Raw genomic sequence first — 24,049 nt, forward strand, 5'->3', positions numbered from 1 at the left:
ATTAAGAACGTTAAGAAAACGCACAGAAAGTGAAGCTGCTCTATGGACGGAGCGTAGCAGACGGCAGAGGCGGGTCCCTCGACTTACGTCAGCGAAGCACCGTTGGCACCGCCGCCATCGGTCGCGCAACAGGCTAATAAAGCTTAATATAGGATAATTCTTAATATTTTAAAGACGAAGTAGAGTTGGCACTAGTGCCCTTTGAAAAGAACTTATAAGATTGATATTAGGGCAGGATGAAACAAGTTACCTGGCACTGGTGAATTCCTGTATTGTACAGTTAAAGAACAAATAAGAAACATGGAAAAAGTGAAAGGTGAAGTTCTAAAAAAAAGTCGCCAATAGCATTACTAATATGGATGAGATTGTTCAAGTGGTTGAGGAGTTCTACAGAGAGTTATACAGCACCAGTGGCACCCATGACGCTAATGGAAGAGAGAATAGTCTAGAGGAATTGGATATCCCACAATTAACGCCGAAAGAAATAAAGAACGCCTTTGGAGCTATGCAAAGGGGAAAGGCAGCTGGGGAGGATCAGGTAACAGCAGATTTTTTGAAGGATGGTGGGCGGATTGTTCTAGAAAAACTGGCCACCCTGTATACGCAATGCCTCATGACCTCGAGTGTACCGGAATCTTGGAAGAACGCCAACATAATCTTAATCCATAAGAAAGGGGACGCCAAAGACTTGAAAAATTATAGACCCATCAGGTTACTGTCCGTTGCCTACAAGGTATTTACTAAGGTAATCGCAAATAGAATCAGGAATAATTTAGACTTCTGTCAACCAAAGGCCCAGGCATGATTTCGCAAAGGCTTCTCAACAAAAGACCATATTCACACTATCAATCAGGTGATAGAAAAATGTGCGGAATATAACAAACCCCTAAATATAGCTTTCATTGATTACGAGAAAGCGTTTGAGTCAGTGGAAACCTCAGCAGTCATGCAGGCATTACGGAATCAAGGTGTAGACGAGATTTATGTAAAAATACTGAAAGATATCTACAGAGGCTCCACAGCCACAGTAGTCCTCCATAAAGAAAGCAACAAAATCTCAATAAAGAAAGGCGTCAGGCAGGGAAATACTATCTCTCCAATGCTATTTACAGTGTATTTACAGGAGCTATTCAGAAACCTTGATTGAGAAGAATTGGGGATAAGAGTTAATGGAGAATACCTTAGTAGCTTGCGATTCGCTGATGATATCACCTTTCTTAGTAACTCAGGGGACCGATTGCAATGCATGCTCACTGACCTGGAGAGGCAAAGCAGAAGGGTGGGTCTAAAAATTTATCTGCAGAAAAGTAATGTTTAACAGTCTCGGAAGAGAACAGCAGTTTACGTAGCGAGGCACTGGAAGGGGAAAGTGAATACATCTACTTAAGGCAGGAAGTGACCGCGGATCCGGATCATGAGACTGAAATAATCAGAAGAATAAGATTGGGCTGGGGTGTGTTTGGCACGCATTCTGAGATCATGAACAGCAGGTTGCCATTATTGCTCAAAAGAAAAGTGCGTAACAGCTGTGTCTTACCAGTACTCACCTACGGGGCAGAAACCTAGAGGCTTACGAAAAGGATTCTACTTAAATTGAGGATGACGCAACGAGCTATGGAAAGAAGAATGATGGGGGTAACGTTAAGGGATAAGAAAAGAGCAGATTGGGTGAGGGAACAAACGCGAGTTAATGACATCTTAGTTAAAATCAAGAAAAAGAAATGGGCATGGGCAGGACATGTAATGAGGAGGGAAGATAACCGATGGTCATTAAGGGTTACGGACTGGATTCCATGAGAATCCATGGGCAATCGAAATCTTGAACACGTTGCCAAAGGAAATTGTAGAACCAGATTCTGTGGATGACTTTGTCGCAAAACTGGAGCCATATTTTGGTTGCTGATGAAAGTATTTGAGCGCGTAGTATAAAGATAATGAGTTGGTTGAATTACGGATGCTAGTGCACGTGTGAATGTATACTGCCTTATGATTTCAAATGTAAATATGGCAATGTGCTGAATAGTGGTGCTTTATTGATCTCCGATAACTACAAGAATGTGATACGACTAATATTGGAATTGTTTTGAGCACCTTTTGTTATTCCTTGATTCATGAGAAACAAAGGTACTGTCTTGTGATGGATGCCTGTGCTGTTGTATGGTAGTTTTCTTTTCTATATTTTTCCTTGTTCTTTTTTTCCTGTTTTCCTCTGCCCATATGTATCTCTACAATCCAATTCCTGTCTGGGGCTGTGCAAAGGCCTACAGTATCGTTAAATAAAGAAATGGAAGGGAAGCGTAGCAGGGGGCGGCAGAGAGTTACGTGGGCGGATGAGATTAAAAAGTTTTCAGGGAAAACATGGCCACAATTAGCACATGAGCGGGGTCGTTGGAGAAGTATGGGAGAGGCCTTTGCCTTGCAGTGGGCGTAACCAGGCTGACGATGATGATGATGATTATGATTATGAATTTCTACTAAAATATGCAAGAAATTGCAATACGCACAAGGGAAAAGAAAACTACTGGTTTAGGATGTTAAGCTACATGCTCTTTCCTGCAGAGCGAATAAATGTCAATTGGCTGGGATGTTTGGGTGAAACTGATACCTTCTTTGAATGACCACTCAACCAGCATGCGACAGTAGGCACTCTGAAGCTATAGATTTGCTGGAATCGACACGGACCCCATCGCGATCTCAAATACATGTTCCAAACAGGCGCGAATCCTGTGCAACGCTTTTAGTGGACTGGGAGTGCAACGACTATCCACGACTGGGCTTCTGTAGTATGCCATGAATTACGAGGACATTTCGAGCTTCCGACTTTGGGTGACGTGGTGGCGTGCGGAGGAAGAGAGAGGAAGCGCTCGTCGTCATTCAGGACTCGGAAAAACAGCCGCCAATCGCTCTACCACAGCCGCACAGTCACTGCCCATGCGCCGCTATTCTAGTACCATTCCAAATTTTCGCGCCACTGCTGTGTAACTCTAGAAAACAGTTAATCGAACGTGTCTAATCGATTAAGTCGATTAAATGAAACGTGGACATCCATGACGATTAATCGTTTTGCGCGATACGTTTAATCGATCAATGGATTATTCGTTCATCCACATTACCAACCCTAGCCTACCCATCACTACCAATAATCCGCTATTACACTATTAAAACGATTACATGTGTTAACTTGACCGACAATGCATTTAGGTTGCAGATATTTCGTTATCAACTGAGCAAAACGCCGTCACAACCGCTTTTGTTGCCACACCACGAATTTTCTTTATTTCCCTTTGATTTAGACCGCAGCTCCTAGGCGCCAGTCCCTGCATTTCATGTTGGCGTTGTCCCTCGGTGTAACCGAGCGAACGAGCACAGCGAAGGATGAAAGAGCTAGTGTTCCTGTATCCCTGCGGGAGCATATACAGAAACACTAGAAAGAGCGAACGTGGAGCGCAGCGGGGGATGAAAAACGGCGATAGCGTACAGAGCTCGAGGAGGAAAGAGGAGGAGGAGGGTATGGCGAAAGCGGGATGAGAAAGGCGTAGCGTCGAGGAAGATGGGCTCCGCAAAGAAGACCGGTACGACATGGTGCCAGAGCAGTGCGCTGAAGTCTGTTCACCTATGGCATGCGGCAAGCACGTCCGCCGACACCATATATGGAAACAAAGCGCTGTATGAGCGGATGTCATGCAGCGCTTTGTTTCGGATGCAGCGCTTTGTTTCAGCGATTCGCAGCAGCCGCCGCAGAATCGTGTCCACTCGTCACCCATGCGTTGCCTCAAGCGCTCTCCCAATTAGCAAGGCTGCCGTGCCACTTATTCCTCCGTGTGCAATGTGCCGCCCCAGACAGACTGTCCGCGTCAGCCAAGCTACTCACAGCGTTCTCTTGCTAATATAAACCTTGCAGTTATACAATCATAATATAACATATTCACTCGTGAAATGAAAACACGAATAGAGATGCGCTCAAATTTCACATTAGGGATATCGTAATCGTCGTTAAATTATTGTTTTCCATTTTTGTTACGACCTTGACGCGATGACCGTGACGCCACGAACTTTTTTTTTAACGCTACCAATCGTCAACTATTACACTACATCTCTACATCTACATGTCTACAACAACTACATGTCTTAACTTCTTTTTCCCTTTTTTGTGACGACCTTGATGCGGCAATGGTAACGTAACCAGTCTTTTTTTTTCTAACGCTAGCAATAATCTACTGTTACGCTATGATAGCGATTACACGAATTAGCTTTACCGATTATTCATTCATTTTAAGCTATAATGCGTCGCGGGACGGATATACTACATTTTGCTCGCCAAAGAATGCTTAAACATTAAATGTCATGGGGCCTACACGTAAGCCATATTGTGGGCAAACTTTCCAAGACTGTTGGAATATTAAATTGGCGATGTTCTTTACTGCCGTCAAACGTCAATGTATTACTTTATATTTCCTTATGTCCTTGTCATGGGATGTATAGTCATTTAGCATGGGCTACCACGACGTATTCAAACATAACTCTGCTACGTAAGCTGCAAAAGAGGGTAGTGCGTATTATAGCAAAGGAACCATTCCACGATGACACCTGGCCACTGTTCACCTCATTAAGGCTAACATTCGTCGCAGAACTATACGCTTCCACATTGGCTAGTTTCTTAAACACAGCTAATTTTTAGATACTCTGATGAGTTAAACACATCACGATTAAGTCTTATTCTACTGGCATGTATACTTTTTCTTTCATACCACGCTCCAGACAAATTATGGGTGCCAAATTCCTCGCTTCCGCATTCTGCACCTTTTAAATCGACAAAATTTACCTCACTTACACTATTACCCAAGTAGATATAGATTAACTCAACACACTTTTCCTGGCATTCTTAGAAATTTCTTGTTGCTTTCTGAAGCTTCAATATCGTTGTTTAAGGACCAATTTGTTTCAATGCACATGAATGTTTGCTTCATCTGTATATGTATAGAACACACACGTGCTTGCACTGAGCCTTTATATATATATATATATATATACACGCGTAATTTATTTTGCGGAGTGCACGTGCTTGCACCGTGTCACTGGAAAAGGGCACAGTACCCGTCAAGCCAAATATTGGCTTATTGGCCGTGTGCTCTACGTCGTGTATATGTAACGTTCGAAAAATATGCAGCGGAACCCATCTCCGGATTACTGCTGTCAGAAATGCGCTCAGCATTGAATCAATACAGCGTCACCGCGTATTGCCACCGTCGAAACGAGGGATGTATGTGGCGTGTACTGCAGCGCGATTGCACTTTCGCGCGTCGATGGATCGATGCATGCTATGAGCGTCCCCTTTCAAGCGCGGCGGTTGGTTGCGCCACCAAACTCTTGTCAAATATTCTACCTATGTTAAGAAAAAAGAAAAGGAAAAAAAAACACGAAGAATACCCATCACCAAACTTTCTGCACACATATTGCGACGTTTGTTTTTTACACCTCCGTTTGTTTGTTGTTTCCCTAGTTATCTTCCAGCAGTCTTCTAATCGCCTCTTACTAAGAACACTCGGCGCCATCTGTACCCCGTGTCAGTAGTTCCGTGCAGTAGAGCCAAGGCTATGCGACGCGCAAGCGCAGATTCTTGCGTAGAGGGACCCGTGGACGACTAAATGGCCTTGAGAAGTGGTCTTGCCGGCAAGTGTTTACCATGGAGCTTCTCTTCAGATGGCAGCACAGTTTATGGCGCTGTTTTGCTGCTTTATGAAAATTTGGAGGGCGCTTAAGCTTCACCTTTAAGAGTGAAACGCGGCAGCATTCAAAGATCCCTGACAGCTTCTCACGCTTCCCGGCAGTTGCCGGGAAGCGTGAGAAGCGTGAGAAGCTGAGAGTATGTAACCGTAATTTTTACCTCGAAACGCTTGCCACGAACGCTATGCATGAATTCAAGTCTTGTTGCGTGGGCAGCGATGCGGCGGGGGCGAGCGCCAGCTGGACTTATTCAAAGGAACTGGGCGCGCCCCCACGACACCCATCGGGCCAGCGCGCGCGAACAGGCGGACGCAGCGACCGGGTTGTGAACGCCGCGGCCGGTCTGTGTGTGTGAAGGCGTTTCTTTTCAGTTTTTGCGTAACGGAATTGTGTTTTCTACTATATTAAGATTACAATCCGGGAGCTATCATATCTGTAGGTGGTGCGCAAGTCATAGTTTACAATTTTTCTACGTATTTCAGCATGAGAAATTCAATTAGTTCAGTCAATTTCTTCCATCATATGGAAGGCCTCGGTGCAGGTGGTTGCACGGTGCAGGCAGGACGCCGCTTTTTCTGGGACACGTACTCCTTAACGCTGTCGCGTTAAAACGTTTCTTGAGGCTCTATGATACCGAAAATGAAGTTGTCCACTTGTTATGGTGAAAACGTGCCGAGAACACACACACACACACACACAAATAATGAAACATTGCCGTACAGACGTTCTTGCACTTAAAAATTACAAAGTATTATTTGACTTGACAGTGGCTACATTAACACGTGTAGTCAGCACAGCCACAACACCGTAGGGTAGTGCTGGGCAGTGCACAACCACAACATGCAGGGTAGTGCCACAACCTCCTGTAGTGCTCCGTACTTCGCAAAAATGGAGTCCGCAGACTTCCTTGTGTAGCATTGTTCCAAGCTGCTATTTTACGCAAAAGGAACGAATAAGTTGCCGTTGAACACGCTTGCAACAATACGGAAGGAGCGCGGTAAACGTGCAGTAATTCGAATTAAGAAAACGGCTGCCCTTGCACGAGTGCCAGCGAGCGCACAGTGTACAAGCGGATGTTACAAAAGTGGTCGAGCGATGGCGCTACCGCTACCGTCAGACACGCTGGCCGTGTGCTCACTTTGAACCCTCCACCACTGCAGTCTCTGCAACCCTTCTCCCCTGTATCTCGAAATATCTTGAAGGCGCACGATTTTTTGGTGCCAGAGCGAATATAGAACGAATTTTCTACTGCTGCTACCACAACAGCTGATCACGCTGCGCAGTTGCAGTCTTTGTAGGTACTGCCGCCGCCTTCGCTGCAGCGCTCACCGGTAGCCGACGACAGGGCACGGAACAGTACCTTTAAGATGTGTTAAGGGCCGTTTATAGTCCGACGTAACGCGCGCGCACGCTACGTTACGTTGGCGAAAACAACTCCTTCTACAGTCCGACGCACTGCAGCGCCGACGTAACCGGCGGCTGCCAGCGCGCCCCGACGGGCCCGGCGCAGATTTGACTCCTGCTCCATTCGCACGCCGGCGCCGCCGACTGCGTCGACCCACAAAGCATTGCGCGCGAAGAAAAAGGCGCCAACACAACTCCGCAGACGGCTTTTGCGGACGGCGCGCGACTTGGCGAAAGTTCTGCGCATGCTCCGAAGATAGCAACTGACGGCGCGCGCGTTGATGTATAGAGGGGATGGCCTCCCGGCTGGCGCAGCGCAACCGACGTAGCGTGACTGACCGCGAACGACGCTCGCCCGCGCGCCGATAACGTCGGACTATAGACAAGAACGGCACCGAGAGCGGCGCTGCTGCGCCGGCGTTGAGAGCGCCGCATGCGGAGCAAAACTCTATTAGCGGTGGTACCCCTCTCCCATCTCTCGTTCGCGCCGCCTTGATTGCCTCCTGCACTGCGCGTGTTTGGGCACGTTTCGCGCCGCGCGCGGTGTGTGCTCGTGGACATTTCCTTCGAAGGGCGGTGTACAGTCTCTCTCACATTTAGGGGAAAACTCGAAGCGCAGCAGCTCGCGCAGATGCTCGAGGGGCGGGATCTTGAACGGCGTCGTCTGCTATACGGCGGCGCACGCTGGCCGCATTGTCGAGAAACGTTCTACTGTCAGGTGCAGGGCGCTGATCACATCGTTACTGCGTGAAAGGAGCCGGTATTCTCTGCTAAGCGTTGCGCGACGCCCACTAATACGCCTCAATGTAAGTTCATCGCTGCATGGCAGTCATAGACGACGTACTGATTCCATACATTCTTGACGGCCCGTTTCTGGAAGGCGACTATATATTCTAACGCGATAGGACGCCGATCCACACTGCTCGTGCTGTGCAAGAACTGCTAGAAGAGCGCGCAGTCACTCTCTTGGAGCGGCCGCCTCAATCCCCGGGCGCCAACATCATTTAAAATGTCTGGGGCTCGTTGAAAGTATCGCTGGCGCAACATCCCCTCTATCAGTCGCCCGAGGATAGGCTTCGATCCACCATCGTCAGTGACTGAGACGTGCAGCGAATGAACACATCCCTGATCAAGTCATTCTACACTTCACTGCCTTCCAGGATGAGCGCTGTCATCGCTGCCGCTGGGGACATGACGAGATACTAACTGAAGTTCCGAGCGTGACGTGTCCAATTCCCCACCGGCGGGCAGGGTCTGTCTGGTGTAGCGAATGATTATCGAGAACAATCACTTCCAGCTCATTGTCTGAACCTAAAACCTTCATTTAATCGTGTCCGTTTGTTTCACCGTGTTCCACTCCTATTGTTGAGTGCTTTGTTTTCCTTTCGAGTCAAACAAAGACTGAGCACGTTGCGCGCACATCTTGGTGCGTTTTGTCGCTGCTCATTACGGTAGCACACACAGTGAAGAAATATACGTGCACACGCTCAGTACTCCGGACTTTCGAAAGAACAAATGAACCATGTTGTCAAAAGAAGTTTGTGGAACTCCATTATCGCCAATGAAGGATCAGAGTGGGGCGACGCACAACGTTTAGTAAAGACTATCAGCTCAGTTCCTGCAGTACCGATGAAATCGGTGCACTGCCCCTGACAGTACCACGCTTCCTGAAAATGCGGCCAGCGCGCGCCGCCGTAGCAGACGACGCAGATCACGACACTGCCCCTCAGGCCTGTGCGCCTGCTCGAGCTGCTGCCGCCGCACGACTCATTGCTTGCCGCATCGCGACGCAATACGTTCCGAGTTTTCCCCCTAATGTGAAACAAGCTGCACACGCTATATTTGCCTTTAAGAAGATCGGTACGCTTCACGATTATTTTTATGGCTGCAATGCGGCGAAAGGGCAGCGTCTGCTTAACCATGTAAGGGACGCTGAGCAGGTAATTTGAAACGACATCGTATGTACCGCCGGAAAAATCGTCAGCACATACATACAGCACCAACGAGCTAAAGTCATTTTTGCAGTTTCTCACATTATGTTTGCTACAAATCCGTGTTGTCTCTGATGGCGACAACGGACTTCTATCGACACTGTGCGGAAATAAACAAGATATACCGCTGCATAGCACAAGCACGACATGCGCACACAACTTTAACTAGTACGTCCCCTACAATGTGGAATAGAGGCGGCAATGTAGACAGCTTGGTCATTTTTTAACAGTACTCAAGAGACGGAAGTTGAAAGTATTATTAATCATTCCTGCTTCAGCAATGCCGGCGCGACCAAGACGCGGGTGTGTATCGTCCAGTAACCCGATCGATCGGTGCAGTGGTGAAGCGGGAATGAACTCCGGTCATGTTCAATGCATCATGCACATATTGAATTTCTCGGCACGCGTGAACTTCGGCCACTGCTAGCGCATACAACAGACGTGGTTTCCATTCTTAGACAGCGCACACACAAACGAAACACGAGAAAGAAGACAGGACAAGCGCTCGTTTAACTTAAAGTTTTTATATGAATAAAAGGATTATGTACCGAGTAATTATTAATTTCACGTGGGTTACATATAGAAACCGTCATACACTCAGGAGGGATCAATGAACGAGCTCGCTTCGTTTGCCAGATGTTTACTTCGCTCGGCGCACCGCAGTAATCCATGTCTGTCGTCTGCTTCTTTCGTACCATTTTCTTGTGAATCGGCAGAATTTCACTGGTGGCATCAACCTTTTCATGTTTACATTGCTGTCGTGACAGTTAACAACACAATAATAATTTCCGGTCATCCGAAGAGGTGCCGTCGCAAACAAGAGACGTTTCGCGCGCAGCGCGAACTGAACGCGGGCGCGACCGTGAAGGGAAGCGGCGACGGAAACCCCCGCTGGAGATGAAATCGCTCCGCCAGGGGAGAAACGAGCGCTGGCGTCTAGGATGAAACTTGGCGTGCGGTCGTCTATAAACGGGCCTTTAGTCCTCTGACTGGTCGATGAATCCTATAGACCGTTTCATAGGGCGAGGAGAATAGGGCGCGCGGAGAGACTTTCCTCCTCTCTGGCTTGGGCGATCCGGCGCGGCGCTGCTTGAAAGTATTGCTGTCGCGTGCTGCGGAACGATTTTGAAATGTTTTAGATGGTACTTTGGGAAATTTACGCCATGTGCGTTCATATAAAGTCGTCAGGGGAGCCTTTCGGTGCATCGGTAACTGCAGTAGGCGGAAATATCTTTTGGGGGCGCAAAAATGTGACGCGTTTTATCAGCCGCGGTGTACGCACATTATCAGTCGCGGTGTGTGTATGTGTTGTGAACTATTTTGCTTTTATCAGTTTTAATGCAACAAAGAAAAACTGGTGTCTCTGTATTAGCAGCATGAAATGGTAAGTCTGCTCAATATCTGATCGCTTGGCGTAGGGTGTAAAACATAAAGCATAAGAGCACATGCTCGTGCACGGCCAACCTAAGGATACCACGAAACATCTAAGCGGCAGGTGCAATCAAATATTTGTGATGCACCGGCATCGTTCTCGCGCATTTCAAGTCTAGTAGGCTTGAAATTACCATATGTCTACGCTAGCGTTCCTGCATGAGCCCGATGGCGCTGCTCAACACAACGATCACTGCAGTTGGTGAACCAGCATGGTACATATGTAAGCTGTGCGCTTCGGCATTGCATTTTTTGCCTGCATACAGCCATAATATATGAGGGATCGCATAAAAGGAATGCGATGCCTATTTTTGAGGACAAAATTTCCGTAATATGTGTGTGTGCGTCATCATCCTCCTTCTCGAAAAAGCAAGAGAAAACGGGCTAACGCCGCAATAGGGCCTCGCATAGTCATGCCGCACAACGTTTATAAATATATAACCGCTGATGCGGTATGCTTGGACCATGCGGTGTATATAGAACAAAGATATATATAATCCAGCACCTACCACTGCTTAGGACGCCCACGCAGTTCGTAAACAGTCCCTTTGCTGGACAAGCGTAATTCAGACTGTAAGGTATGCTGCTATCTCTTGCCAAAACTATTTTATTCTGGGGCAGAAACCTCATCCATCCAACCAAGTAGTCACGCAATGTAACCTGCAGTGAACAGTTTGAACGCTTGTCAAAGTATAACATCACAGCTCCTATCGTAGCAGAACGGTACCCACACTCACGCTGTTACGATCGTCGCGTATGTTTCATGGCTCCTAAATCGCAGCTCAGAAATAGAGGATAATACTGCAATAAGGTCACATTAGTGATTGGAACATTCAGAAACACACAAGTGATCTCCGAGGCTGATTGTAGGCACGAATATGCCTGCGCGCACACATCGCGCTGCACGCTCCGTCCACCTCAACGCCAGCAGAAATTCCGGCCATGACGCCTTAAACCACTTCAGCACGTCTCACAGAACCGTTTACCGCGTAGAAGACGCACGTCATACTAAACAGACCGCACGACCGCGAAAACAAACGCCAGAACCTGCCGCCGAGCGTATACCTGCCATGCAAAAGACCGCTTTCACCCAAGCCAGTATGGCGCTGCTCATAGGCGGCGCCACTGCGTTCACAATATGGTGGCGCCTACGAAAAAACGGTCTGTAGGTTCCACAGTGCTGCACGGAACTACCTAAACAGAGTGTAGCACCACCGCCGCGAATCCTGCGCGTAGCTTCCGAAATGCACGACGCGCTGGTGCGTGCGAGCGCCGAGACACGCGTCATGCGGCAATGGGGCTCTTCTCTCAGACGTCTTTGTGGACATGTTGCGCCGTCTAGTGGCACTGCCGATAAGTGTGCGCGTGGCTTCCGAGACGAGAAGCGTAGCGCACCATTGGCTGCGAACCCTGAGAATTGTTCCCTCGTTTGCCGCACACTCATAGCAGATACACAATGACCCAAATTGGCGAGAGGTTCATTAAAGAGTGGCGTATACCCAGTGGATTCATGGCGCAGCTCGTTAAAGCGTTGGCGTGAAAGATGTTCATTGAAAAGTGGCACACATCCTTTGCAATTGTGGCGCACCCTGCGCTGGGGCGATATAACGTAAAACTATTCCGAACTTCTCTATTCCAATTCTGCAATCAGCCATCAGCGATTGTGTTTTTGGACCCCCACCCCCTCACACTTCACCTGTCTGTCACGCGACGTCACGAAAACCGCAATAGTCCCCTCCTCATCTGATATGACGTGTACACACTATTATACATGATTTGACCGAACGAAAGAAAAATAGTTATTTCTGATTCAACGCCCTTTCGCCATTAGCCCTCAGCTATTGGCGAAGTCTTCGGGATGCACCGACTTCACCTGTCTCTCACGTGACTTTACAAAACCGCAAAAACTCACCGTGTCAAAGTGACGTGTATGCGTTAAAGAAGCATTATTATGCCGAACAAAACTGAATTTCTCTCTGAATAGCCGCAGGCTGCCCTGTTCCGAATGGAATAAAAGATGGCTGCCGCCAATCGCCCAGGCACTGGCTACTCGCACCTATAGGAAAGCATAGGTTTATTAGCGTATAATAAAGCTTATTGCGGGGCCGCGTGATGTTTTCGAGCACTTTCGGCACGTTTATGACCTCGTTCTACCAACTCTTCTTTGCTGAGGATCCATTTTAGCGTCATTCCTAAGCTGCCATTGCATGCCGCCGAGATTGTCGACGAGCCACCGCAAGGTAAGTAAGGAAAAGTGGACCAATCGCAGACGTTGACACCACCGTCTTCGTGGGTTATCGGTTTCCAGTGCAGTGCCTTGGCGCCACCGCATCCTTGTCCACTTGATCGTGCTCCTCGCCTCTTGGCAGCCAATTAGGTAAGACAAGCCGCTCAGTGTAGGCAACGTTACTCGTTTTTCAAGCAAACGAAACTGACCGCCTACGAACGAGGAGTGTGATTGGTCTGTTCAGACAACGCTGTGGGTCACTGCACGATGCTTGCGTCAGAGGTTATGCAAATTTCACGTCAGGAAATTGGAATAAAAACACATTGGAATAGTTTTATGTTATAGGGCCCCTGGGTTGCTATCGACGATGAACCCATGTGACGTGCGTTCGATTCCACTCAAAATCAGAATAATTTAAAGCACCTTTGTCGTCACTGTAGAGTGACATATACCGACTGGTACATACCTAGTTACCTAAGTAGGCGTAAAATTGGTTCATTGAAGACCAACACAGATCGCGTGGTGCGTACCGAGTGCTCCAAGTCAGCGTTAAAGAGTTTCTTCGAACAGCGGTACCTACCGAATCGCGCACCTGCCGTAACCCATGTCGGCGTGAAAGAACTTATTTAAAGAGCGGCACGTGCGTGAGCATTGGCTCAGACTGAGTGGCCCAAGTTGACCGGATGGTTCTTTTCGAAGTGGGTCCCTGAGGACAGCCGCCTGACTACGAGTATTCGACCACGGAACACCCAGTCACTCAGGTAGGCGGGAAAATGGTTATAAACAAACAAACAAACAAACAAACAAACAAACATAGGTACAAACATAGCCCATGAAGCGCGTGAAGTACACTAAAAAGTTAACGCATGAATAAAGATTCAATGGAACCTAGCGATGCCGCCGTGAAGTCTGGGTGTTTAATTGCGCCCATTTGATACCGGTTTGATTCCGCCCAGTACGGGATAAATTGATGCGTCATCACTGTTGGGACAATTAGCACACTTCCGGAGGCAGTGTAGCTGTGTACGTATATTTATGTTCGTATGTTTGTATCTAACCGTTTTCCCGCCGACTTGGGTCACAGTGTGGTCCATAGTCGAATATTTCGGCAAAAGCTGTGCTGAAGGAATAGGGCTGGAAACCAATCGTTGGACCAGCTTGAGTCACTGAGTATGCATCACTCTGTAGGTATGTCCCGCTCTTCAACGAGCCTCTATCACGCTGACATGAGTCCCTGTATACGCGGTACGGTGTGTGTACTGCTCTTCAATGGAACTTTTTGACGCCGTCTTGGAGCACTGGGTATGTGCCACTCGGTCGGTTCAATGAACCTCTTCGATGTTAATTCGGGTCACGGGCCAATAGGTGCGTGATTCAACGAGCGTCTTTTGACGACAACTTGAGTGGCTACGCATGTGCCACTGGGAATGAGCCGTTCTACAACGACGAAAAAGATCCCTAAATTTATTCTATACTGGCTGGAATCGATCCCAGGTCACAAGCGTTCTTCAAGGACAGCAACCCAATGCTTTAGCAGGGTGCTCCTGAAATGCACCAGCCATGTGCCGCTTTTCAATGAACATCTCTACATCTTGGGCCACTAAGTATGTGCCACGATCTGTGCGACAAGCGAGGGAATCATTCTCAGCGCCTGCAGGCGCCGGCGCGCCACGCTCCTCGTCTCGGAAGCCACGCGCGAACTTCAAGGCAGCGCTACTAGATGGCGCAGCCTGTCAGAAAGGAAGCGCGAGGTAGGCGCGGCCTGTTGCTCGCGGTCTCCGCGTTTGCACGCTACGCCATGGGTGTGCCATGTACTTCGGGGGCGACGCGCAGGCTTCGTGGCAGCGGCGCCATATTGCGCCGAGTGTTTTCAGGGAAGCGCAGAAGAGTCCCGCTGCAACACACGCCATACATACCTCATACACAAGTCGTTGCGACGGTAACAATACAATGTATGGCTATGTTGATTGAATGCTAACGCATTGTAATCATCCTTTATCATGTTTGGGCCACATTATTTTGTCATCCAAGAGTTGCGCATACCCAGTGACCGAAGTTGATCTAATGGTTCGTTTCGAACGCGGTTCCCTCAGCACAGCTGCCCGATACGCATCAGACCATAGACAACCCAATTACTCAAGTTGGAGGAAAAATGCTTAGATAGAGACAAAAAATACCGCAAACTATGTGAACTGTCCATAGAATGCCAATCGTATTAGAAATGCTACAGTATCGCCTGTAACGTGTAGCAGCGACGTGATAGCTGGCAAAGTATAATGTGTTTTAAGCCTTTAACACTTTGCTGTGGTGCTTGTTGCAGTGAACATTCGCAGGTACATTGAGTAACCTCCTTTCGTAACGTAAAAAAAAAGAGTCCTATATGCGCAAGTTGCCCCTCTCAGTGGTGAATCAAAGACTCGCCTTTTCTTCCTTCTCCTACATATCCGGACATTAACAATGGTCTTTACCAAAACCAACCCTTGAGCCTCTTTGTGCTCGAGTCATTCGGATCTTCCCAAATTTACCTTTTGGCTACACAAGTAATACGCCAAATAACAAGACTACGTCATTCTCATTCAATATACTTGAGATGAAGCGGAGCGCTAGAAGAATAAGACTATCAAAAACAAAGCAGACACCAGTATTCTCCACTGGCGTAGCATCGGTATAGCGGCTGAGAGGTAGGATCCCGGACTGCCGATATGTTGGTCGTAAGTTTGAATCCTCGCAGCACAAATGCTTTTTGTGTTTTAGTTGTTTTTTCTCTAAGGATTTCGGATCTATAGCGACGTGCGGCGGCGTACACCGGTGGACAGTAGAAGGACCAGCGGAGTGGGCCAATAACAGCTGTCGCTGCAAAAAGACTATTCCTTGCGTCTTGGTCAGGTGGGTATACTCGCAACTGCAGCACTTGATTATAGGGATACCGGAGGCAAATCTGGAGCTGTAGTGTGCGCACCTGTACAGTGCCTATTTATGCGTCATATCCAGTATGATTACACCGATGGCCTTAATGTCCGCTTGTTGGTTTGGGTTTTGCTGCAAACCAGATCTTGCTGTATTTATAGCAGATGTCTTGAACCTCGTTTTTCACCGCAGATTTGTTGTAAAAGAAAAGTAGTCATATGCACCATAACCTCCAATTTCTACCATGGCATGGTTTACTGATCATTATGAAAAGCAAATTCGAGAATATAGAAGTTATCAGCAAGGTGACTTACTTTCCGAACAACATTTAACAATTTATCTCAAATTTAAGGAAATACATAACTGAAAGTGCCGGGATTTATACAGGCTTTATAACCTAATAAAATAAATTTAGAACATGAAACATTTGTCTACTCTGAAGAAGTGTTTTGTGCTTGCTACACACCAACTGTATTAAGAAGAACAATAACATCATCAGAGTGCTTCCTCAAAGAACGCGTGCAAAACTGTGTGGACTAGCCATGACTCTGAAATGTACGGTACTATTGCAGCGCCACAGTTTTATCTCCATGTCTTAGTTGGGAAATTATGCACGAAACCATTCATAGCGTAGACGTAACAATGCCACAGCTATGCTCCCCTTCTCGGCGTTGTTTCCGAGTCTTGCATTGTCACTGCACCCTTTCCTTTACATTTATGCCATTATTCTAAGTATATGCTTGCGTTACAAGGGTGCCACAGCTAACGTTAGCCAGAGTTTAAAGATATGGGAATCCCACGCAGCTGGACAGAACTAAGGTAACGTTGTTTGCCGTCGCTTAAGCATACTTAGATAATTTTTTTTAATTCTACGTAATTACATAACTAGTTTTCACTAATAAATCAACTTTTCAAATATTCAAATTAGACAACACAGCAACATGAAAAACTCCCGATACAGCTTTCTGTTGCTCAATAGGTGCTGGGTGAAAGGAGCCCGCCAATACGCGGCCCGGCCTTTTCACGCTCGGAAGAACATTCTTATGTAGCACGTGTTGAGCGACAGAAAGCTGTGTCGGCACTTTTTATGTAGATGGACAATTTTCTCATTGACATCTTTATTGTAATTACCATATTTGAAAAATTGAATAATTAATTGGGGTAATTATGCAATAAGTGGGATGAAAAAAATGGCTGTGGCTTAGCTAAGGTTAAGCCCAGGATGCGAAGCATACTAGCCTTTATTTTAGTTGTTGAACCACTGTTTAGCCTGGTGAACTGCTGTTGCTTGGCTATATTTGGTTCGGCTAGACGAAGAAACAACTCATGCGTTACTCTGCTTCGCCTTCAAGAGTGGAACGCGACAGCGTTCCCGTCGACCCTCCAAGGGGTGTAAGACAATGGGCTACGGCGCAGCGACTACGCGCCCCGCATTGGACGCGGTGAGCGTCGAGCAACGCAGCGTTCGGCGCGGCAACGAAATGTGCGCCTGAGCAAGAGACGCACGCCTGAGAAACAGCTCGTTTCTAAGGCAACACCGCATTCACTAGAGGCGCTTTTGTACCGTTTTGAAGCATCGTACTCGTGGCTCAGTGGTAGCGTCTCCGTCTCACACTCCGGAAACCCTGGTTCGATTCCCACCCAGCCCATCTTGCAAGAGTTGAGCCAAAGCCACCTAGAAACAGTCTCTGTAGCACGCCGCCACCTTCGCTTCTCATTCCAACGAGCAGCTCTGTCTCCAGGAGGCATCTCACCTCGTGAGTGTCTAGCAGTCGTGACGTCACGGTGTCACGTGGTATTGAAGGCGACACTGCCGCGCCTGAGGAGCTGGGTTGAGCTCTCGTAATATGCTTCGCATAAAAAATAATCTGAGTATGTTCAAGCAACGGCAAGGAACATTACGTTGATTCTGCCCAGCTACGTGGCATGCGCCAATTTTTAAACTCTTGCCAAAATTAGCCGGGCCACCCCGTATACTAAGCATTTTACAGCGAGCGCTGATCTAAACCACGTACGTTTTATACCGCAACGTGGTTGTTATTTGTATCGGCTCACTCTGATTCGTCCCCCTGCGAGGCTTCCTGTTCGCCGCGTTGTTCGGACGTCGGGGTGGGTGCTCCGACCGCGGCGCTGGTAGGCGAGCTGCTCGTCTCCCCTGAAACGCTCGTTTTCGTCGCAGCCTCCATGGCTGACGCCGTGCAAAGCCACGCGTGCTAACTGCGTGGCCGACCTGGTTGTAGAAAAGGCGCAGAATCCAATGGGAACGAGCACTCGGAATAAAAAGAAACTTGGAAATGCGGCAGCGCCCAGCAAACGTTTCAACACGTTGCTATCTAACTTTACATCAAAACTTCCTAATGCGCGGCTTCCTTGAAGGTGTGTTTTTAAACGTTAGATTGAACACAGTGACTGAGTCAATACCTGACGTCCTCTACCAGAAATATTGTAGAAATAGCGTTCCACCAAACGCGATTCCATGCAAAATTTTGCGTATGAACCCAGTTGGAAAATGACCTCAGAGTCCTTGCTGTGCACTGGAACATGGAATGAAATTTTATTGATGCTTACAGCTGTACGCAAACAAAACAACAACAATAACCACCAATTCGGAAACACTTTTGCCTCTTTGGAAGCAGTGATACGGGCAGCGGGAATATATTACATAACTGTCGTCTTTGAACACTTAAATCGTACGCACTGAAGTCGAGCACCTTAGAGTTAGAAAAAGTCTAGCTGGACTATGCGAAATTCCTCCATCGCGACGGCGCAGATATTTATTTCTGCGTACAAAGCTGCAGCGAGGTTGCGTTCGTAGGGGAAAAAGGGGCGCGACCGTGGCGCCGTGTCCACAGCCACCTGCCGCATACACGTCGCGTGTCGGTTTTGAACAACCAAACGGCTAATTGCTCCGAGTTTCATACATCGATACTTAGCTATAGAGCTAACATTACTGGAAGAACAATTGGGTCAGTTTTCTCGTAAATCTTCATAAAAATTTGCAAATGATGGCACATTGGCTATGCAAATAAAGACGACTAGACTACACGTTGAATTTAAGGTGATGGTCTCATCGGCGTTGCATAACTGGTTATTTGCAGTCAGCTTCATTGCAATGTAAGTTTGTTATGCGGTGAAACATAGTGGAAGTATTGCGGTGGAGCGCATGGCCGTGCCGTGAATCATAAGAGTGGAAAGAGGGCACTGTCAGAGGTACGGTTCCTTAATTATACACGCAGTCTCTGTCCGCAATACTAGCACCGAGATCCCAAACAAAGACACTCGTGGCCTCCAGGGCTGTGCCTGGCGGCGTGTGTGGCGACTTCGACCCTCGCGGGGTCTACCTTGCGCGAGCTGTGTATCAGCTTTGATTTTGGTGGCATTTGTAGTTACGAAGAGGCTGCTTGCTAAATGTTGCTCCGCTCGTAGGGGAGCACTTCCATTGCAGGTGCTGTGATAAACCCAAACACTTTAGATCTTGGCCTTATTTCCGCCAAACAAGGCGCCTTGCTTAGTTTACCGAGGGTGTTGGGTAAAACAAGGACCCCCTATAACGCACGAAATTGAGGAATGAGAAACTACTTACAACGCTTGCAATTAAGCCAGGAACGTGCCACTGCTGTAATAACTAACACTTAACATTTCTCTATTTGTGTTCTGTCTTGTACATTATTTTTAGGACCCTGGAAAATATGCGAACAATGGCAGTGGGCCACACTGGATCGCTTGAATGAGTAATATTCTACAAAGGGTGTACTTAACCCCCGCAGTGTAAAAATTTATCGCTCGTAACTTTCGACATGCTTCCGGCATCAACAATATTTGAACAACGTGATTGCTCATCTAGTTCCTTCTACGCTGCTCGTACTACGCATTGAAATTGGGGAACACGAGTATTAACGTTCAATATAGTATTTTAGCGCGAATACATGTTTCTTTCACACGGACACAGGAAGGGATGAGAACAAGCGCTTACATTTAATAGAATGTTTAGAGGAAGCCGGATCACTATTTTATATATGTCATGCAACGACTCAGGCAAGCGCAAGCAGAGATGCATTCAGATACCATAATTCTTTGCTTGTTAAAGATAGTGAAGGTGTGCTAACACAATCTTCGGCTAGCTTCTCAAAAGTTGTACTTTCAATTCTTATTCGGTTATTTCTTCTTTTTGCTTGCGCACAACGAATCCTTCATAGAAAAGAGACGAGCAACCACACGTGCTGCAGTGGGGTGCTAACCAGCCATCCCCACCTTTCTTTACATTGTTACAGGGCTCTCTGAGCCTATAATTTTGACATAAGCCGCTTTGCCCGACGTAGTATCAGGCATATATAAGGGCATATATGCATGACGTATACGAACTAGTGATCCGGCTTCCAATAAACATTCTAGTGAAGTTTACCCCTAGTGCTTTCTCCTTCCTTAGTCCGCGAGAAAAAATATTCGCACTAAACGCCAAACATGCCGCACCAACAGCGCGAAAAGTAACTCTTTGTCAAGTTTATTTCCAGTACAAATGGCCGCTTTCTATGTGTCTATCCAGGTCCTAATGCCATCAACACGCTCATTGCCGCTGCAACGTGCCGGGCCCGTACTTATTCTTTTTGCAGCCGAAACGGCCTACTCCTCGAGGACGTCAGATTTCTCTTCTGCGGCTTCCTTCCTTCGACTGGGCATGGCAAAAGGACTAGCAAGATTCTGAAGTCGGAATGCTACAGACGAGCTGGAGTTTATCGTCATTGGCTGGCGTCCCTGCTTTTCGACAGCTTGGACGAGGAGGAGGCAAAACGTCAACTCCGGAACTTTCTTCGCTTAGCCGACCAAGAGTGTATACTTGGAACCATGTTGCCCCCGGGCTGTGAGCGCAGGCTCATCGAAGACAAAAGACGCCCACAAGTGCTGTCCACACGCTGCATCCTTCGAACATCCCTTGTGGCGTTCGCAACGTGCTTTCCCGGGAAACCAAGCTGGCGGTAGAGCCCAAACAATGTGCTGCCCAACTGCTGTCCCATGTGCGTCGTGTCTCCTGCCGTGTGGTTGATTCATAGGAATCGCGTTGCATTTCAGAAGGAGTCAATGTCCTGACCCGATATAAGCGAAGATCCTCGAATATTCGTATCAAAGGTGTTGAGTCTTTTTTTAAGGAAGATTCGTTATGTGTACTCCCGACAGATGAGGGAGGATGCGCTGCAGTGTCGCATTGTCTCTTATGTCTAAAGTGAACGAAGTGGTTTCTACTTTTCCTGATTGTCCAGCCAATGTGCGCCTCTCAAAAACCAAGAAGACAGCTAGAGGCTCATGTGAGAGACTTCTTGTAGACAACGTGCTGGAAAAATATGGGGAAATGCAAGGAAGATTTCCTTCAAGTATTCCTTAGCGCGAAGACGCATGAGCTGAAAACACCCCTCGGGTCATAGTATTTGAAACAGACGAGTGGCAAAAATACCCTTGCCTAGTCCTTGCAAGACAAACTAAATATCTTGGAGGTAGATGACCCTTCGCTGATGAAAAGTCTCAAGAAGTTTTGAACTTCGTATCGTCCTAGCCTAATCAGGATCTTTGCGGCCTCTTTGTAGATATAAAGGACCTGTACTACTGTTTGCCCCGTGACGCATTGCTTGTGCGCATAAAGAATGCCTTAACATGGTTTGGTTGGATTAATTGCAAACGTGAATCGGGTATTTCGTCCAGATATCTCTTAGAACTTTTAACCATGCACCTCTACTCGACGTACATCCAAGGCGATGGAAAACATTTTCTTCAAAAGCAAGGCGATTGAACTGAATCTTTTATCGCCCCTATGCTCAGCGAATTGTGTTTATCCAGTCTTGACAAAGTCCTCTTGACGCGTCCTACGGGCACAAACGTCTTTAAATGTTTTATATACGTGGATGACTACTTGTTTTTACTTAAGTGTGAGAAAGACTTCTTGGATTCTCAAGCCTCTAACGTACTAAGATTGGTTGGAGAATACTTGCTGCCCTTGGAACTCAGGTATGAAGTTCCAAGTGACAATGAGGTCTGTGAGGTTCCGAAATATACGTTTTCATTTTGATGCAAACCTCACCTGCTGGTTTTATGAACTTAGGGGAAAGAAACCCTTGTGGCCATTTAGCTCCTCACACTCGAAATTGGTAAGAGCAGCATCGTCAAACAATGCCTTCATAACGCTCTCAAAAAATCCTGTTGACATCTAGTAGGGACCAGTCTTGATAGCCAAAAAGGCTCACCTCGTGCAATCTGGGTATCCCGACCACATTCTGGTATCGGTTACGGAAGCACTTCTCAGGGGACGACCTTCCAGATTTCAGAACTACAAGACAACTGTCTTCGGTGGCTGAAGAAAGTTTGCCACTATGCCATACTTGCAGAAAAAATCCCGCCACATAAAGAAAGGCTCGGGCAAACGTTAGCGTGGCTTTCATGGCCCCGAACAAGGTGAGCAAACATGGCAACAGCAACAACCCGATTGTTGATAAAAGGGTAGCCTGTGACAAGAACCACAGAATACTTTTTGTATCTTGTAAAGAAGGCGTCGTATAGCAGGTACCACTACCGTGTGGTAGATATTACGTCGTGCAAACAGGGCGGTGCCTAAATGGTAGGCTCAGAGAGGACTGCAACAATGTAAAGAAACGGAGCGATCTCTCGTTAGCAGCCAACAGCAGCACGCGTGTTTGCTCGACTCTCTTCGAAGAATGTTTCGTTGTGCGCAAGTGAAAGTATAGCTATTGAGAAGCCAGGATGTTAGCACGCCTTCACTATCTTTAACAAGTAAAGAATTATCGTATCTGAATTCTTCTCTGTGCATGCATGAGTTGGTGCGTGGCATATATAACGCAGTGATCCGACTTCCAATCAACATTCTGTTGAAAGTAACCGCTTGTGTGTGTCCCTTCCTGTGTTCCTGTGAAAAAAAGTATTCGCACTCAGATACTACATTAAAGATGTTGCACCAACAAAGCCAGAAGTCAATCCCTGCCCAGTATGCATAATTATTTTGAAAGTACATAATTGTTCTACCAGCTTCAAACTTTGAGTACATGGCACTCGTAGTATTCCCCTATTTCGTTTATTTATCAAATCATTGCCGTGCCGTTTTTGCTGTTCCAAGGGAAGCGGGGAGACTGTTATCGTTTCATAATGCATCTCTCAGTGGGCGTAAAACGAAGAATTAGCAATCTTAATTTAATGCCTATTTAATGCACACGCTTTTAAATTTGCCAGCACTTTGGCGCTAACATTCCGCAAATTTTCTTAAATTATAAACTTGGTGAGTGATTTGTTACCGTGAAAGCAGACATACAACGTAACAGCTATACTGTTAGCCTTTATGGTGAGTAAATGGCTTTCCGTCGTGCTTAACCATTTGGGTGACCAGCCTCTGCTAGAAGAAAGAAAAGTGTCAGATCGACGTGACTTAAAATCGCATCGGAAAATCATGCAAGTGCTACTGCGCTTTTTGAGATCGACCAGCCTGTGTACACGCCTGTGAATGAAACACCTTTTCTGTGACCCTGTTTCGTCTCTCTCTCTCTATTTTCCCCCTTTGCGAGCCCTATATCCCCCAGCGCAGTGCAAGGTAGCGATCCGGAAACTCGCCTCTGAATAACGTCCCTGCCTTTCCTCTCTCATTGTATCTCTATTAAGCTAGTACTAGTACTAGTAGAAAGCAGAGGCGCGGCCTAATGCGAGAGATTAGTCCTCGCGCCCAATTTTTTTTTTCTACCATGATACCGCCCATTCGGGGAACAGACAAGCTGTTCCTTCGCTGTAGTCAGATCGAACGGAAAAGGACTGCGGTGAATGCGACACTCACCTGAAAGTCGAAGCGCGTAGGCGGCCGAAGGTTACGGTAGGTCGAGCAACAATGTCGGCCGGTCACGATCGCTCGAACGCCGAGTGCGCGCGTCGAAAGCTCGTGAGGCAAGGCATCTTCGTCCTCTTGTGCCGCAATATTCGGCATACAGAGCACCTGCTTCTTGGTCAATCCTCCATAGTGGGTAAGTAGCATAGCTTGCAAATCGCCATAATCACCATCGCCAAAATCCATGTATGCAGCTTTGAGATAGAAAAACAATAAACCCGAAATAGGTTGAAACAGTACAGCACAACAGTTTTCGGGAAGCATTGTTCGGCAACTTCAACGGCCGGCTTGATTGAAACAGCCGCCAAACGCCTCGTCGCGTCACCGTCTCAACATCGGCGTTCATCGTCAGACAGCGTTTCCTCACTCACCGGTTGCTCCCCCAAGATAGGACGCCACTGACGTGGTCAACGTGACCGGACTGCCATCGTTGAGAAACCGGCTAGGAAACTGCTTCCTGACAGACGCCTGTGCCGTGACGGTGACGGGACGGGGCGC

At 47.3% G+C, this 24,049-nt stretch overlaps 1 protein-coding gene across 2 annotated transcripts in view; it reads right to left on the reverse strand.

Annotated features, from left to right (window-relative positions):
* LOC135911067 (phosphatidylcholine translocator ABCB4-like) overlaps window positions 1-23,845 on the reverse strand; it is a 350,943-nt gene extending 327,098 nt beyond the window's left edge. For both annotated transcript variants that reach the window (XM_065443154.1, XM_070532589.1), the window contains exons 1-2: window positions 23,504-23,845; window positions 17,740-17,914 (exon numbers count right to left, since the gene is read on the reverse strand). In XM_065443154.1, the coding sequence (XP_065299226.1) occupies window positions 17,740-17,870 (131 nt within the window). In that variant the 5' untranslated portion in view covers window positions 17,871-17,914; window positions 23,504-23,845. The remainder of the gene's footprint in view (window positions 1-17,739; window positions 17,915-23,503) is intronic.
* Between the last annotated feature and the right edge of the window lie 204 nt (window positions 23,846-24,049).

This window comes from Dermacentor albipictus, chromosome 1 (assembly GCF_038994185.2).
Source record: "Dermacentor albipictus isolate Rhodes 1998 colony chromosome 1, USDA_Dalb.pri_finalv2, whole genome shotgun sequence".
Taxonomy (NCBI): Eukaryota; Metazoa; Arthropoda; class Arachnida; order Ixodida; family Ixodidae; genus Dermacentor; species Dermacentor albipictus.